Below are 16,315 nucleotides of genomic sequence, written 5' to 3'. Positions count from 1 at the left end.
ATTGTTTCACAAAACTTCCGGGAAAATTTTCAGCAAAGACTTGTACATATCCCCCCCTCTGCCTCAACCCAGGGGAGGCAGAGGCAATGGAAGAGCCCAAACAATGGACCCGGGAAAGAGCATCTGCATTCGCATGCTGTTTTTCGGGTCTGTGCTCAACCACATACCCAAACTCTTCATCCAGGTAAGAGGGGCATTGTCAGACACCAAGCAGAACTTTCCTCCTAAGAGGTAATAATGGAGTGAGTCCAAGGCCCACTTGATGGCCAGACTTTCTCACTCCACTATTGCATAGTTTCTCTCAGCTGCTGTCAGCTTTCAACTAAGGAAAACTATTAGATGCTCCTCCCCATTGAGGATTTGTGACAGTACAGCTTCCAGACCTACATCAGAAGCATCTGTCTGAACCACAAAGTCAGGAGCCACCAGCACAGGGTGATGACAAAGGGTGAACTTGAGTTCTATGAAAGCCCTTTTAGCTTCTGTGTTCCACTCAATTATAACTGACTTCTGACCTTTGGTCAGGTCAGTCAATGGGGCCGATATAGTGCAAAATTGGGTCGGTAGTACCCAACCATTCCCAGGAATGCACGTACCTGCTTTTTAGTTTGGACTTTGGGAAGATGCAACTCCCAGTCCCTACTGAAAATTACAATATCGTCCAGGTAGACAGAGGTGTACCTCTGGTGGGGTCGTAACTGCTTATCCATAGCTATCTGGAATGCTGCGGGGGCTGTCTGCAAACCAAAAGGCATTCTCCTAAATAGAAAATTGCCCTCAGGGGTGGAGAATGTCAACTAGCCCATCCGTCTGTGGATGGTAGACAGAGGTATGTAACATGAATGGGGTACCCTGATCTCTCAATATCATTTTGGGAAACCCTGTTCTGGAGAACATGTGGGCAATTGCTTTAGACAAAGCATTCCTTAGAGGAATAGCTTCAGGATATCGGGTGGCATAGTCAAGGATAACCAAAATGTACTGGTGCCCTCAGGCAGATTTACCAGGGGGCCTACCAAATCTATTGCTATACACTCAAATGGTACCTAGATAATGGGCAAGGGCACCAATGAGCTACAAAAATGCCAGGATGGAGCCATTAATTAGCAGGTAGGACAGGAGGCACAGTAGTTTTTCACTTCGTATTTTAAACCTGGCCAGTAAAACTGGTCTATAATTTGCACCTCGGCCTTTTCTGCCCCTAAGTGTCTACCAAGAGCATCATTATGTTATTATTATTTATTCAAATACAGTTTGAGTGAATTATAGTTTGTCAATAATTTGTTGATAATTAATATCAACATTTTAGTTTCGTATTTTGTCATTGTTTGTCTGTAAACAGGTACCTCTGGTTAAAAATATGTGTGGATAAAAGATGTACCCTCTTCCAAAGAGAATTGTGATGTTTTGCCTTAAATCTGCTGCATGCTTGGATACCAGAGCACAAAGACCATGATGAAGTGAAAATGAATTGCCAGTGCTGGCCTCTAGCGGCCATAAATATTGTTCCCCCACAGGTGTGGGCTAATAGAGCCTGCACTCTGATTGGGGGATACAGTAGTTTAAAAAACAATTTGGCACAGTAAGAATGTGAGAATGGTTTAACAAACAACTGAGATTACATTTATCTCAGACAAGAAATATCTTTTTTTTTTTTTTTAAATTGCTGTCAGATGGTCACAGGATCATTTGTAAATAACATGTTGTTTGTTCATGATTTTCATCAAGAGAACCAAGCGCCTCGACTACACAGTTTATCCAGTGCTGAGCAAGCATCAGCCTCGGGAATCCAACCGTGAGTATTAAACTTTGTGTTAGACCTTGCTTTTTTTGGTATATATACAGGACCAAAGAGGAGCACTACTCTTAACCTTAAGGCCAACTGTGCCCCGGGGGAAGGTAAAGAGAAATAAAAAAAAGGAAAGAGTACCGCACTCACTTAACTAATAACCAAAAAGTTTTATTTAGAAAAGTTCCAACGTTTTGAGCGTACAAAATCCCCCTTAAATACCGACTTTCTATGATATAACCAATATATATATATATATATATATATATATACACAAAGGATGGCACACCGCTACATAACATACCTCGGGTGCTCGGTAAAGGGTTCCAATAGTATAAAGAAGACCAGCAACTCCGGGATTTCTTGTGAAAAATCAAAACATGTATTCAAAGTAGCATAAACAGCCGACGTAACGTTTCGGTCCCCATCGGGACCTTTCTCAGGGCTGTTTATGCTACTTTGAATACATGTTTTGATTTTTCACAAGAAATCCCGGAGTTGCTGGTCTTTTTTATACTATATATATATATATATCCAGCATCTTGTGTCAGCTGCCTCCTGCCAGAATATTACCCATGGTTCAAGGTGAGAGAGTCCATTACAACAAATGTCACATTATGTGATGTTACTGAACTACATGAGATGTAACACTAAGGGGCCCATTCATAAAAGTACGATTTTTTTTTCAGAAAAAAAATCGTTTTTTTTTGTCATTTTGACACCTTTTTGTACTGACCACAATAATATCGTTCAAATAGTACAACTTTTTTGTCTTATGTATGTTCTTCCACGAAAAAGTCATGCTTTTCGTATTTTTTCATTATTCATTCGAGCTTCGGTATCTTTTGGCCAGGTTGGAGCTGCAGAGTGCCATTGAGTCCATGGGAGACTTTCCTTGGGCCGGGTTGGAGCTGCAGAGTGCCATTGAGCCCTATGGGAGGCTTTCCTTGGGCCGGGTTGGAGCTGCAGAGTGCTATTGAGCCCTATGGGAGACTTTCCTTGGGCCGGGTTGGAGCTGCAGAGTGCCATTGAGCCCTATGGGAGACTTTCCTTGGGCCGGGTTGGAGCTGCAGAGTGCCATTGAGCCCTATGGGAGACTTTCCTTGGGCCGGGTTGGAGCTGCAGAGTGCCATTGAGCCCTATGGGAGACTTTCCTTGGGCCGGGTTGGAGCTGCAGAGTGCCATTGAGCCCTATGGGAGACTTTCCTTGGGCCGGGTTGGAGCTGCAGAGTGCCATTGAGCCCTATGGGAGACTTTCCTTGGGCCGGGTTGGAGCTGCAGAGTGCCATTGAGCCCTATGGGAGACTTTCCTTGGGCCAGGTTGGAGCTGCAGAGTGCCATTGAGCCCTATGGGAGGCTTTCCTTGGGCCGGGTTGGAGCTGCAGAGTGCCATTGAGCCCTATGGGAGACTTTCCTTGGGCCGGGTTGGAGCTGCAGAGTGCCATTGAGTCCATGGGAGGCTTCCAAAATCATGCACTGAGGTTTCAAAGCCAGAATGTTTTTTGTGCCCTTTACAATCATTCGTATACGAAAATATTATGACTTTCAGATCGCAACCACGATTTTTCTTACGTCCAAGAAACAAATTTTTGTGACATTTCCGAACATCAGAAATTACTGTGGTTGCTACGAAATTTTTCCAATTGTGCTTTTAAGTAACAAAAATTTGTGCTCTATTGAATGGGCCCCTAAGGGGCAGATTTACTAAAACATCTTAATTTCTCTTTTTTTTTTTTAATTTTCAAATTCACCTAAATTCTTTTTCCTGAATGTCTAATACGTACAAAAAAAAGTCAAAAGGAAAAATCTTTAAAAATTCGACTTTTTCAAATTGTTATTGTGAAAATCCTGACTTGGTCTGCAACAATTGAAAAAAATCGAGTTTTGGACTTGAACCTTGTCTTTTTTATGACATGTAAGTCGGGGCTGATAAGACCATTTCCAAGAAGGAGTTTTTGGAAAATGCCCTGGAATTTCTCTATAATTTATTCTCATCAGGTGTGTGAGCTACATTATAAATACTAAAAGTTAATCACAGTTGTCTTGCACTGTAAATATCCATAAATCATGTAATATTTCATCAATAATATGCAATAGAAAGCAAAATTGTCATTAGCTTCAAGTTAAAATAACATTTTTGTACAGGTATGGGACCTGTTATACAGAATGCTCAGGACCTGTGGGTTTCTAGATAAGGGAAACCTCCATAATTTGGATCATCATACCTTAAATCCAGCAAAAAATAATTTAATTGTTCGATAAAGCCAATACAATTGTTTTGCTACCAATAAGGATTAATTATATCTTAGTTGGGATCAAGTACAGGTACTGTTTTATTATTCCAGAGAAAAGGGAATCATTTAACCATTAAATAAACCCAATAGGGCTGTTCTGCCCCAATAAGGGGTAATTATATCTTAGTTGGGATCAAGTACAGGTACTGTTTTATTATTACAGAGAAAAGGGAATCATTTAACCATTAAATAAACCCAATAGGGCTGTTCTGCCCCAATAAGGGGTAATTATATCTTAGTTGGGATCAAGTACAGGTACTGTTTTATTATTCCAGAGAAAAGGGAATCATTTAACCATTAAATAAACCCAATAGGGCTGTTCTGCCCCCAATAAGGGGTAATTATATCTTAGTTGGGATCAAGTACAGGTACTGTTTTATTATTACAGAGAAAAGGGAATCATTTAACCATTAAATAAACCCAATAGGGCTGTTCTGCCCCCAATAAGGGGTAATTATATCTTAGTTGGGATCAAGTACAGGTACTGTTTTATTATTCCAGAGAAAAGGGAATCATTTAACCATTAAATAAACCCAATAGGGCTGTTCTGCCCCCAATAAGGGGTAATTATATCTTAGTTGGGATCAAGTACAGATACTGTTTTATTATTACAGAGAAAAGGGAATCATTTAACCATTAAATAAACCCAATAGGGCTGTTCTGCCCCCAATAAGGGGTAATTATATCTTAGTTGGGATCAAGTACAGGTACTGTTTTATTATTACAGAGAAAAGGGAATCATTTAACCATTAAATAAACCCAATAGGGCTGTTCTGCCCCCAATAAGGGGTAATTATATCTTAGTTGGGATCAAGTACAGGTACTGTTTTATTATTCCAGAGAAAAGGGAATCATTTAACCATTAAATAAACCCAATAGGGCTGTTCTGCCCCCAATAAGGGGTAATTATATCTTAGTTGGGATCAAGTACAGGTACTGTTTTATTATTACAGAGAAAAGGGAATATTTAACCATTAAATAAACCCAATAGGGCTGTTCTGCCCCCAATAAGGGGTAATTATATCTTAGTTGGGATCAAGTACAGGTACTGTTTTATTATTACAGAGAAAAGGAAATCATTTAACCATTAAATAAACCCAATAGGGCTGTTCTGCCCCAATAAGGGGTAATTATATCTTAGTTGGGATCAAGTACAGGTACTGTTTTATTATTACAGAGAAAAGGGAATCATTTAACCATGAAATAAACCCAATAGGGCTGTTCTGCCCCAATAAGGGGTAATTATATCTTAGTTGGGATCAAGTACAGGTACTGTTTTATTATTACAGAGAAAAGGGAATCATTTAACCATTAAATAAACCCAATAGGGCTGTTCTGCCCCAATAAGGGGTAATTATATCTTAGTTGGGATCAAGTACAGGTACTGTTTTATTATTACAGAGAAAAGGGAATCATTTAACCATGAAATAAACCCAATAGGGCTGTTCTGCCCCCAATAAGGGGTAATTATATCTTAGTTGGGATCAAGTACAGGTACTGTTTTATTATTACAGAGAAAAGGGAATCATTTAACCATTAAATAAACCCAATAGGGCTGTTCTGCCCCAATAAGGGGTAATTATATCTTAGTTGGGATCAAGTACAGGTACTGTTTTATTATTACAGAGAAAAGGGAATCATTTAACCATTAAATAAACCCAATAGGGCTGTTCTGCCCCCAATAAGGGGTAATTATATCTTAGTTGGGATCAAGTACAGGTACTGTTTTATTATTCCAGAGAAAAGGGAATCATTTAACCATTAAATAAACCCAATAGGGCTGTTCTGCCCCCAATAAGGGGTAATTATATCTTAGTTGGGATCAAGTACAGGTACTGTTTTATTATTACAGAGAAAAGGGAATATTTAACCATTAAATAAACCCAATAGGGCTGTTCTGCCCCCAATAAGGGGTAATTATATCTTAGTTGGGATCAAGTACAGGTACTGTTTTATTATTACAGAGAAAAGGAAATCATTTAACCATTAAATAAACCCAATAGGGCTGTTCTGCCCCAATAAGGGGTAATTATATCTTAGTTGGGATCAAGTACAGGTACTGTTTTATTATTACAGAGAAAAGGGAATCATTTAACCATGAAATAAACCCAATAGGGCTGTTCTGCCCCAATAAGGGGTAATTATATCTTAGTTGGGATCAAGTACAGGTACTGTTTTATTATTACAGAGAAAAGGGAATCATTTAACCATTAAATAAACCCAATAGGGCTGTTCTGCCCCAATAAGGGGTAATTATATCTTAGTTGGGATCAAGTACAGGTACTGTTTTATTATTACAGAGAAAAGGGAATCATTTAACCATGAAATAAACCCAATAGGGCTGTTCTGCCCCCAATAAGGGGTAATTATATCTTAGTTGGGATCAAGTACAGGTACTGTTTTATTATTACAGAGAAAAGGGAATCATTTAACCATTAAATAAACCCAATAGGGCTGTTCTGCCCCAATAAGGGGTAATTATATCTTAGTTGGGATCAAGTACAGGTACTGTTTTATTATTACAGAGAAAAGGGAATCATTTAACCATTAAATAAACCCAATAGGGCTGTTCTGCCCCAATAAGGGGTAATTATATCTTAGTTGGGATCAAGTACAGGTACTGTTTTATTATTACAGAGAAAAGGGAATCATTTAACCATTAAATAAACCCAATAGGGCTGTTCTGCCCCAATAAGGGGTAATTATATCTTAGTTGGGATCAAGTACAGGTACTGTTTTATTATTACAGAGAAAAGGGAATCATTTAACCATTAAATAAACCCAATAGGGCTGTTCTGCCCCAATAAGGGGTAATTATATCTTAGCTGGGATCAAGTACAGGTACTGTTTTATTATTACAGAGAAAAGGGAATCATTTAACCATGAAATAAACCCAATAGGGCTGTTCTGCCCCCAATAAGGGGTAATTATATCTTAGTTGGGATCACGCGCAAGATACTATTTTATTGTAGAAAATCAGTTTTTAAAGGGGACCTGTCACTCTAATAAGAAATTCCAAATCCTTTTCTATTGTGTTAGTCGAGCAAATTAAACTTTACTTACACCATATTAATTATTTAAATTTTGTTTCCATCAGTCTTGAAATTTACAATCACAGCAAGAGGGCAGGCACCATTTTGTGGACACTGTTATAGAGGAAAGTTTCGTATAAACCCAAAATGTATGCGCCATCTAGGTGACATGTAGGAGGTGTTGAAGGCGCAGTTTAAGTAATTCTACTCGAAAATATGATCTGTATATTACCCACCTGCCTCTATGCCACGGGCATGAATGTTAAAAAAGTAAACAATATTTTTTGTTTGTATTCGGCTGTAGGTTCTGTGAAGGGAGAAACGTTGATGAATATTTCAGTTGATGGTAACTTGTCTGAAAACTTTGTTGCCGCTGATTTCTTCAATTATATTATATTGTTGGAATCTTCAAACCCCTCTATGAAAGCCTTGGAGAACTGGGTGAGAAATGAACCCGGAGGGGCAAAACAATCCCACGCCGCAGAGTTTGCTTGCTCACTTAAAGGGCAAAGGTGAGACGATAAAAGACTATGGTTGGGTTATTTATGGTTTCAAGAACCCGTGGTGGCCTTGAAGAAGCTCTAACCATCATTGATTAACCCTATTTTACATGGATTTTGCTGGACTACTAAATTACCCCAGGTTACGGCAAAATATTATCAAGTGTTAAAGGAGAACTAAACCCCAAAAATAAAACAGGCTGAAAATGAAATATTTTATATACTGCACCAGCCTAAAGTTTTGGAATTTCAATAGCAGCAATGATCCAGGCCTTCAAATTCATCAAAGGCGCTCCCCACCTTTGAGAATGTGACACTGCACATGCTCAGTGGGCTCTGAGCAGCTGTTGAGAAGCTGAGTTTAGGGGTCGCATTATCAAGTAGAAAATGAGGTTGGCCTGTCATATAAGATGATGCTACAGGGCTGATTAATACATTCTGATGCTAATTGCACTGGTTTCTGGGCTGCCATGTAGTAATTATCTTTATTAATTACTAATCGGCCATATATTGTGAAATGTATATTCTGTATATTGTGAGTCAGTCCCTAAGCTCAGTATCCAACAGTAGCACAGGAGCATGTGCAGTGATTAACAGAAAAGAAGATGGGGGGCTACTGGGGGAATCTTTGGAGGCACAGATCTTCCCTGCCAAAGGGGTGTGGTTGCCTTTGGCTCATCCAGAAGCCCCAAAAAATAATTTATAGCCTACTTCTTTAGTTAGGCTTTAGTTCTGCTTTATGCTGGGAGTTATAGTCCAGAAATATCAGGGTGGTATTTTTAAAGCAAGGTGTCTCAAAAAAACTTAAGTACTTAGTACTTAATAGAGTACTAAGGATAAGCAAAAATGTTTTTTAAGCTCTTTATGTCAGCACAAAATGTTTCCATCTTAGACAGGCCCAATACATTGCTTGATTGCTTATCCAAACCCAAAATGTTACATGGGTCTAAGCCCAAAAGGTTGGACACTTTGCCATATTAATACACAAATCACCAAGCTTGTTTATGTGAATCTTGCTCCTGCACAGGGTTTGTAGTAGTTGGAGGCTTTATATTGTTATATGAACAAAAATAATTTGAAAAAAATATAAAAAAAAACCCAGAATAGGCACCCTGAGGAAATCTCAGTTCAGAAAACAGACTTACCTTGTTGGGGTTGATTTTATCTTAACAGAGGTTCTCAATGGAGCATAGGATCCAAAACTGAAAACAGTTTTTTCTTGAGAAAACAGGACTTGTTTTCCTCCCTCTTGTTTAGTTAAAAGCTAGGGTTTTACTTGTTAGTTATGTGTTATTTTTCAACATTAAACACAACGACTTGCAAAAAATGTCATAGAGCTCTACCTCTACCACTGATAAATAGAGTAAAAAAAGTGCTAATTTCTGTATTCTTCAACTGCACTGCAAATAATGTGTTGTTTTTCAGTACAGAGTGGAAGAAGCAAGAAGAAAAAACCAGAAGGGCGATCAAACAAGTGGTAAAATGGGACATCACCAAGGAGAACCCACTGGGTGCAGTTGTGTTGCCCCAAGCAGATTGTATAGTCACTCTTTATTACTTGGAGCTAGTTAGCAAAGATCACAATATGTATATAAACCTTCTAAAGAAATTGTTATCCCTTCTGAAGATTGGAGGTCACCTGATCTTAATGGCACTGATCAACATCTCTTATTACACGGTCGGCCAACACAAGTTTGCTGCACTGAAGTGCAATGAAGAGTTCATACAAAAGGCTCTGACAGAAGCCGGGTGCAGTATCTTGAGCTCTGAAACTCACAAAAGGGACTTTAAATCACTTTTGAGCGATTATGAAGCAATTACCTATTTTGTGTGCTGTAAAGAAAAGGCGGTTTAACTGGTCAGAGTCATACCCACTTGCAGTTATATTTCTCTCATTAATAATTGCATTAAATTTGTAATGTTATATCTATTCTTGTCTAGTCTAGTCCCTATTGCATAAAATGTTCCCAATTTTTGTGAAATTATAGGGGTGCCATCATCAAAATGTATAAAAACAGTGTGTAATGTTTGAATCTGTATTGTTTTGAGAAATAAATAAGAAAAATAATGAATGGTTAAAAATGTGCTTCCATGGGTGAGTTTACTTTCTCTTACACATTGAAATTTCTTAATTTATTGATAATAGAGGTCATAAATAGCCAGTCAAAAAGGGCCAGAGTTAATAGGATACTACCCCCCGATTAAAGGGCACATATACAAACCACATTAATAAAGTGTCCCAAACTTAAAAAGAGTCTTTGAAAAAGATACAAGTTTTTTCAAATATCCATGTTAAAAACATACAGACCCCCATAATGTTCCACCTTAAGCAGTTTGTACCCCTTCTCGATACGTACCCCTTCAGACAACTGCCTGTGACAAACTCGAAAATTGATAAATAAGCCCATAACAGTTACGGTGGCCCTACATGACCAGATTTTCTAGTTCTCAGGTGAACAATTATATAATTAAAGGATTATTTAATGAAGTGGCAGTTATATTTACTTATTCAATAAAACAGAAATTAGCTGAATATTAGATGGAGCAACTCCTGTACCAAGTCATGGAAAAATGTTCCGCAGATATGTTCCCCACAGTAGGTCTTTATTTCATTAATTACATCAGCTGAAATGGATTGATTAACTAGAGTTTTAATTTAAAAAATTGTAGATTTATAGACTTTAGTTGTTTTGTTTTTTTAATATATTCCATAATACATTTTGTCAACCTTATGGAAAATATGTAATAATACTGTAATATCAATAATGATTATTGTTATAAGTACATTTTCACGAAATAATAATATTGTAAATAACAATAATAACAACCATTATATGTACATTTTCAATGTATAATTGTATTAAAAAAAATAATAACATCAATAATAACTACTATTATGCATACATTTTGATAAAGTAATTATATTGTAAATAACAATAATTGAATTATACGTACATTTTCAATACATAATATTATAAATAACAATAATTACTATTATATGTAAATTTTGATGAAATAATTTTATAAATAACAATAATAATTACGATTATACGTACATTTTCAAGAAATAATTATATTGTAAATCACAGTAATAATTACTATTATACATACATTTTCAAGAAATATTTATATTATAAATAAAAATAATAATTACAATTATACATACATTTTCAAGAAATAATTATATTATAAATAACAATAATAATTACTATTATACATACATTTTGAAGAATTATTTATATTATAAATAACAATAATAATTACTATTTTACGTACATTTTGAAGAATTCATTATATTATAAATAACAATAATTATTATTATACGTACATTTTCAAGAAATAACTATATTATAAATTACAATAAAAATTACAATTATATGTACATTTTCAATACATAATAATATTGTAAATAACAATAATACTTACAATTCTAGGTACATTTTTAAGAAATTATTGTATTATAAATAACAATAATAATTACTGTTATACATACAGTACATTTTCAAGAAATAATATTATAAATAACAATAATAATTGCTATTATACGTATATTAACAAGAAGTAATTATATTGTAAATAACAATAATATTATTATGTTATTAATAACAATAATAACTACTATTATAGGTACATTTTCATAAAATAATAATATTGTAAATAATAATAATTACAATTATACATATTTTCAAGAAATAATCATATTATAAATAGTAATAATAATTACAATTATACATACATATTTAATACATAATAATGTTTGAAATAACAATAATAATTACTATTATAAGTACATTTTCAAGAAATAATTACATTGTACAAAACAATAATAACTAGAAAAGGAAGAACAAACTTCATGTTGGTTTGAAAAAACTTAGTCACTGAATGAAATCTGATTGGCTGTTGTTGGCTCTATAGTAAAAACCACTGTGCAAGGTTTGGGGACCCTGGTCTTAATAGTGTCTAAATGGCAGCAATTTAAATTTCACCACTAAAAGTCAATCCAATTGGTGGTTGGTGGCTCTGCCCACTTTTTCTAACCTTGAAGTGCAGTTACCCAGTGACTAAATTTGCAAAGTTTAGGGACCCTACAATTAAAAGTTAGAAAACATCAACAGTTTTGATTCAAACCAATAAAAGTTAATAGACAAATTGCGATTGGTGGGTGTGCCCACTTTTTCTCACCTTGAATCAAAGTCACCCAGTGACAAACTGCAAAGTTTGGGCACCCTGGCATAAATAGTGTGAGAATGACAGCATTTTAAATTTAAACTAATGAAATGCAATCAATGAAATCTGATTGGCTGTTAATGGCCTAACCCACTTTTCCTATTTTTGAACTGCAGTTCCCTAGTGTGATTGGCTGTTGATGGCTCCATCCACTTTTTAACCACAAATACCCAGTGACTAACTTTGCAAAGTTTAACAACCTTGGAATTCATACTTAAATAATGGTGTCAGTTTAAATATAGACCAATGAAATCTAATGTATGGAAACAGATTGGCTGTTTGTGGCTCCACCCACTATTTAAAACCTTTAACCTTAGTCCCCCAGTGTTTGGGGCACTGGCATTAAATGTATGAGAATGGCAGCAGTTAAACTTTCCCCATTAAAATCATTGAAATAAATCTGATTGGCTGCCTGTGGCTCCACCCACTTTTTTAAAAAAAACCTTGAATTATTGCCACCCAATGATTAACTACGCAAAGTTTTGGAACCCTGGTGTAATTAGTATAAGATGAAATCTTTCAATAGATGAAATATTATTGGTTGCTGGTGGCTCCACCCACTTTTTCAAACCTAAAAATGCAGTCCCCTAGTGACCAACTTTGAAGAATTTGGGTACCCTGGTGTTAATACGGTGAGAATGGCAGCAGGTTAAATTTTCCCATTGAAAGTCATCAGGTAAAATCTTATTGGCTGTTGGTGGCTCCACCCACTTCTTCTAACTGCGAACTGCAGTTACCTGGTGACTAACTCTGCAAAGTTTGGGGTTTAATACTTAAAGAATGGCAGTGGTTTAAATTTAAACCAATGAAAGGCTATAGGTGAAATCTGATTAGCTGTTGTTGGTGCCACCCACTTTTCTAAACTTGGGGTGTAGTCACCCAGTGACAAACTGCAAAGTTTGGGAACCGTGGCATTAAACCAATAAAATTCAACAGGTGAAATTTGATTGGCTGTTGGTGACTCCGCCCAAATGTGTGAGATTAAACACAAGAAAAAACATTCTCCTAATTCAGTTCCAGTTTTTTCCCATAGACTTCAATAGAGTTTTTCATGGGATAAACAGTGAGAAGTTTTTCTCAATTTATTGCATCTGGCTCTATGGGAGAATTTGGAATTGAATTAGCTTTTTTTATCAAATTGTAGTCTAGTTTAGATTGTAAGTAGCTTTTCTAGCTTTATAGATAAACAAAATTTGGGCAGATTTACTAAAAATTTGATTTTTTTTTAGAAACATATAAACTCATGAGAGTTTTTTGATGAAAAAAGTAAATCATATATGTATTTATTAATAGTTGCAATAATTTTTCAAAAGTTCTCGAATTTTTGTACATTTTACAAAATGTTTTAGATTATATTACAATTTCTTGAGAAACATTTAAACAGATATTAATTTCTATGAATCCTCTTCAAAACAATAATGAGACTTGAAACTGTATGAAACATTTCCAAAAAAAATTGCACCAAAGAAATCCCAAGTCCTTAAATGCTGTTGTAGCTTTAAAAATTATATACTTTCTTTATTCTTAAGGGCAGATTTCTTTGATTTTAATTTTTTTCTCTGCTATTGTGTTTTTTTCTAAACTTGAATTAGTTAACCATGATTGTGTAACACTGCGGAAAAAACTTCAGTTGAAAGCAAACTCTTCCATTAAAGAGGTGGTTTACCTTTAAATCAATCTTTAGTATGTTATATAATGGCCAATTTTTAGCAACCTTTTGATTGAATACATTCAACTCATCTTATTCCCCCATTATTTGACAAACCCACATTATACAACAAATCATACAACTCCCTCCCTTTCAGTTGTGTTCTACCTATATTAAATGGAGGTAAAGGGTCTCCTATCTAAATCCCAAACGCCACAGATCTTTGCAAGAATTAGACATCATTGGTTCTTTAACAAGAATAATAATGTTAGGGCTAAACAAAACTCTTAAATGAAAGAAGGGATTTCACTGTGTGCCCAAAAAATTATGGACCCAAATTCTAAAGTTGTTTATGTGAAGTTGGTAATCTCTTTGCTGCTAAAAGGTTAGTGTTTCCTCTGCTTTTGTAGGAGGACTTTCTTCTATATGTTGGAGCATTGTTAGAGGGTTTTTGCTTCCATCTATATGCAAGAGGTTGGGCACTGATGTTAGGGGTTCAGCATCAGTGTTTCACTTCCCTTTCTCTATTTGATCATCTATTCTTACACCATGACCCACCTGTTTACATCAGCAGTCTGCCATTCTTTACCATTGGCCCGCCCACCCCTCACTTTATTAACTACCCCTATGACATCCTGGGCAGTATTTTCCTTTGTGAAAGGTAACAATCCTTATAGGCAGAGTTTAGTAGCAGATATATTTACTAATTCAACAAAATAGAAATCAGCTGAATGTAAAATGGAGAGAATCCTGTAAAATATGCAAAATATTTCCCCCAGCACTCCTACAGGTATTTACAGTAATTCTCTTGTGTAAAAACAAATATTTCATTTGTAAAAATTTTATTACTTACATAAATTGAAATGGATTGTTTAACAAGATTGTCAGTAAATATTATAGATTTTTTTTTAACTTACATTATTTTGTTGCATTTTGTTATGTAACATTTTGTTAAATGTTATATATTTTATATGTTTTATTAATGTTATTGATAATATGTAATAATAACAGTTAAGTACATTTGTAACAATGTTAAGATATTTCAGAGAACATTTCTTAATGTTTCAACACAAAAGTCAAAACAAAATTATCAATATTATATTATAATGAATAGAAATATTAAACAATCAGTAATAATGTTAACATTTTGTAATATGTTATGAATATTATTAAAAGCAAACATTTAACACATATAAAGGCATATTTCATAATGTTTCAACATAAAATTCAAAATTATTTTATCAATTGTATATTATAATAAATAGAAATATAAAAATAAAAAAAACAGTAATAATGTTAAGGTTTTGAGCAAATATTTAACAAATAAAAAGGCATATTTCAGAATGTTTCAACATAAAAGTCCAAATTATATTATCAATGTTATATTATAATGAATAGAAATGTAAAAAAAAATCAGTAATAATGTTAACATTTTGTAATATGTTATGAATATTATTATTGTATAACAATAGAAAATTAGCAAATGTTTAACAAATATAAAGGCATATTTCATAATATTTCAACATAAAAGTCAAAATTATATTATCAATTTTATATTATAATGAATAGAATTGTAAAAAAAATCAGTAATAATGTTAACATTTTGTAATATGTTATGAATATTATTATTGTATAACAATAAAAAATTAGCAAATGTTTAACAAATATAAAGGTATATTTCATAATGTTTTAACACAAAAGTCATAATTATATTATCAATAGTATATTGTAATGAATATAAGTATAATAAAAAAATCAGTAATAATTTTAACATTTTGTAATATGTTACGAATATAATTATTGTATACAATACAAAATGAGCAAATGTTTAACAGATAAAAAGGCATATTTCAGAATGTTTCAACATAAAAGTCAAAATTATATTATCAATTTTATATTACAGGTATAGGACCCATTATCCAGAATGCTCGGGACCAAGGGTATTCCGGATAAGGGGTCTTTCTGTAATTTGGATCCCCATACCTTAAGTCTACTAAAAAATCAATAAAACATTAATTAAACCCAATAGGATTGTTTTGCATCCAGTAAGGATTATTTATATCTTATTTGGGATCAATTACAAGGTTCTCTTTTATTTCTACAGAGAAAAAGGAAATCAGTTTTTAAATTCTGTATTATTTGATTAAAATGGAGTCTATGGGAGATGGGCTTTCCGTAATTCGGAGCTTTCTGGATAATGGGTTTCCGGATAAGGGATCCAATACCTGTATAATGAAGAGAATTGTAAAAAAAAATCAGTAATAATGTTAACATTTTGTAATATGTTATGGATATTATTATTGTATAACAATATATAGTATCTAGTAGAATTAAGTCTAAAACAACTGGACTTTTCTGAGTTTTTCTTGAAAACGTTTCACCACTCATCCGAGTGGCTTCTTCAGTTCAAATGACTGGTAGGGAATTCCCCGGTATTTAAACTCTTGATGGTAGTAGAGTCACAGACATCCAATCACAATGGTTCCATTGAACTTGTTCAGTTAGGTGTTAGCTGAAACTGACAGGTGTAAGAAGGTATGATCCAATCACAATGGTACCAAGATTCTCATTGATGAAGGTGTTAATCCTTCAAAGTACATGACTGGAAGTGTGAACTGTTGTGAAACTGCCGGGGTAAGGATGTCAACGCGCCATTGTATGTATGTTTTCAAGAAAAACTCAGAAAAGTCCAGTTGTTTTAGACTTAATTCTACTAGATACTATATATCATGACCTGGATGAATGAGAATCTTCATAGACATATTGTATAACAATAAAAAATGAGCAAATGTTTAACAAATATAAAGGTATATTTCATAATGTTT

General features: G+C 34.4%; 1 protein-coding gene across 2 annotated transcripts; it reads left to right on the top strand.

The window, feature by feature from the left end:
- The first annotated feature begins 1,689 nt into the window (after positions 1-1,689).
- LOC100497003 (nicotinamide N-methyltransferase-like) lies at positions 1,690-9,661 on the top strand. 2 transcript variants are annotated; one of them, XM_031890753.1, is made up of 3 exons: positions 1,690-1,795; positions 7,420-7,627; positions 9,041-9,661. In XM_031890753.1, exons 1-3 carry the CDS (start codon positions 1,714-1,716, stop codon positions 9,468-9,470), a joined length of 720 nt encoding a protein of 239 aa, XP_031746613.1. In that variant the 5' UTR covers positions 1,690-1,713; the 3' UTR covers positions 9,471-9,661. The 2 variants fall into 2 exon arrangements, with proteins under 2 accessions (XP_031746613.1, XP_031746614.1); XM_031890754.1 differs by lacking the exon at positions 1,690-1,795 and adding an exon at positions 3,685-3,787 and having other exon boundaries at positions 9,041-9,658.
- The last annotated feature ends 6,654 nt before the right edge of the window (positions 9,662-16,315 follow it).

This window comes from Xenopus tropicalis, chromosome 8 (assembly GCF_000004195.4).
Source record: "Xenopus tropicalis strain Nigerian chromosome 8, UCB_Xtro_10.0, whole genome shotgun sequence".
NCBI lineage: Eukaryota > Metazoa > Chordata > Amphibia > Anura > Pipidae > Xenopus > Xenopus tropicalis.
Note: the sequence above shows the minus strand (reverse complement) of the source record. Positions and strands in the feature narration are given on the sequence as shown.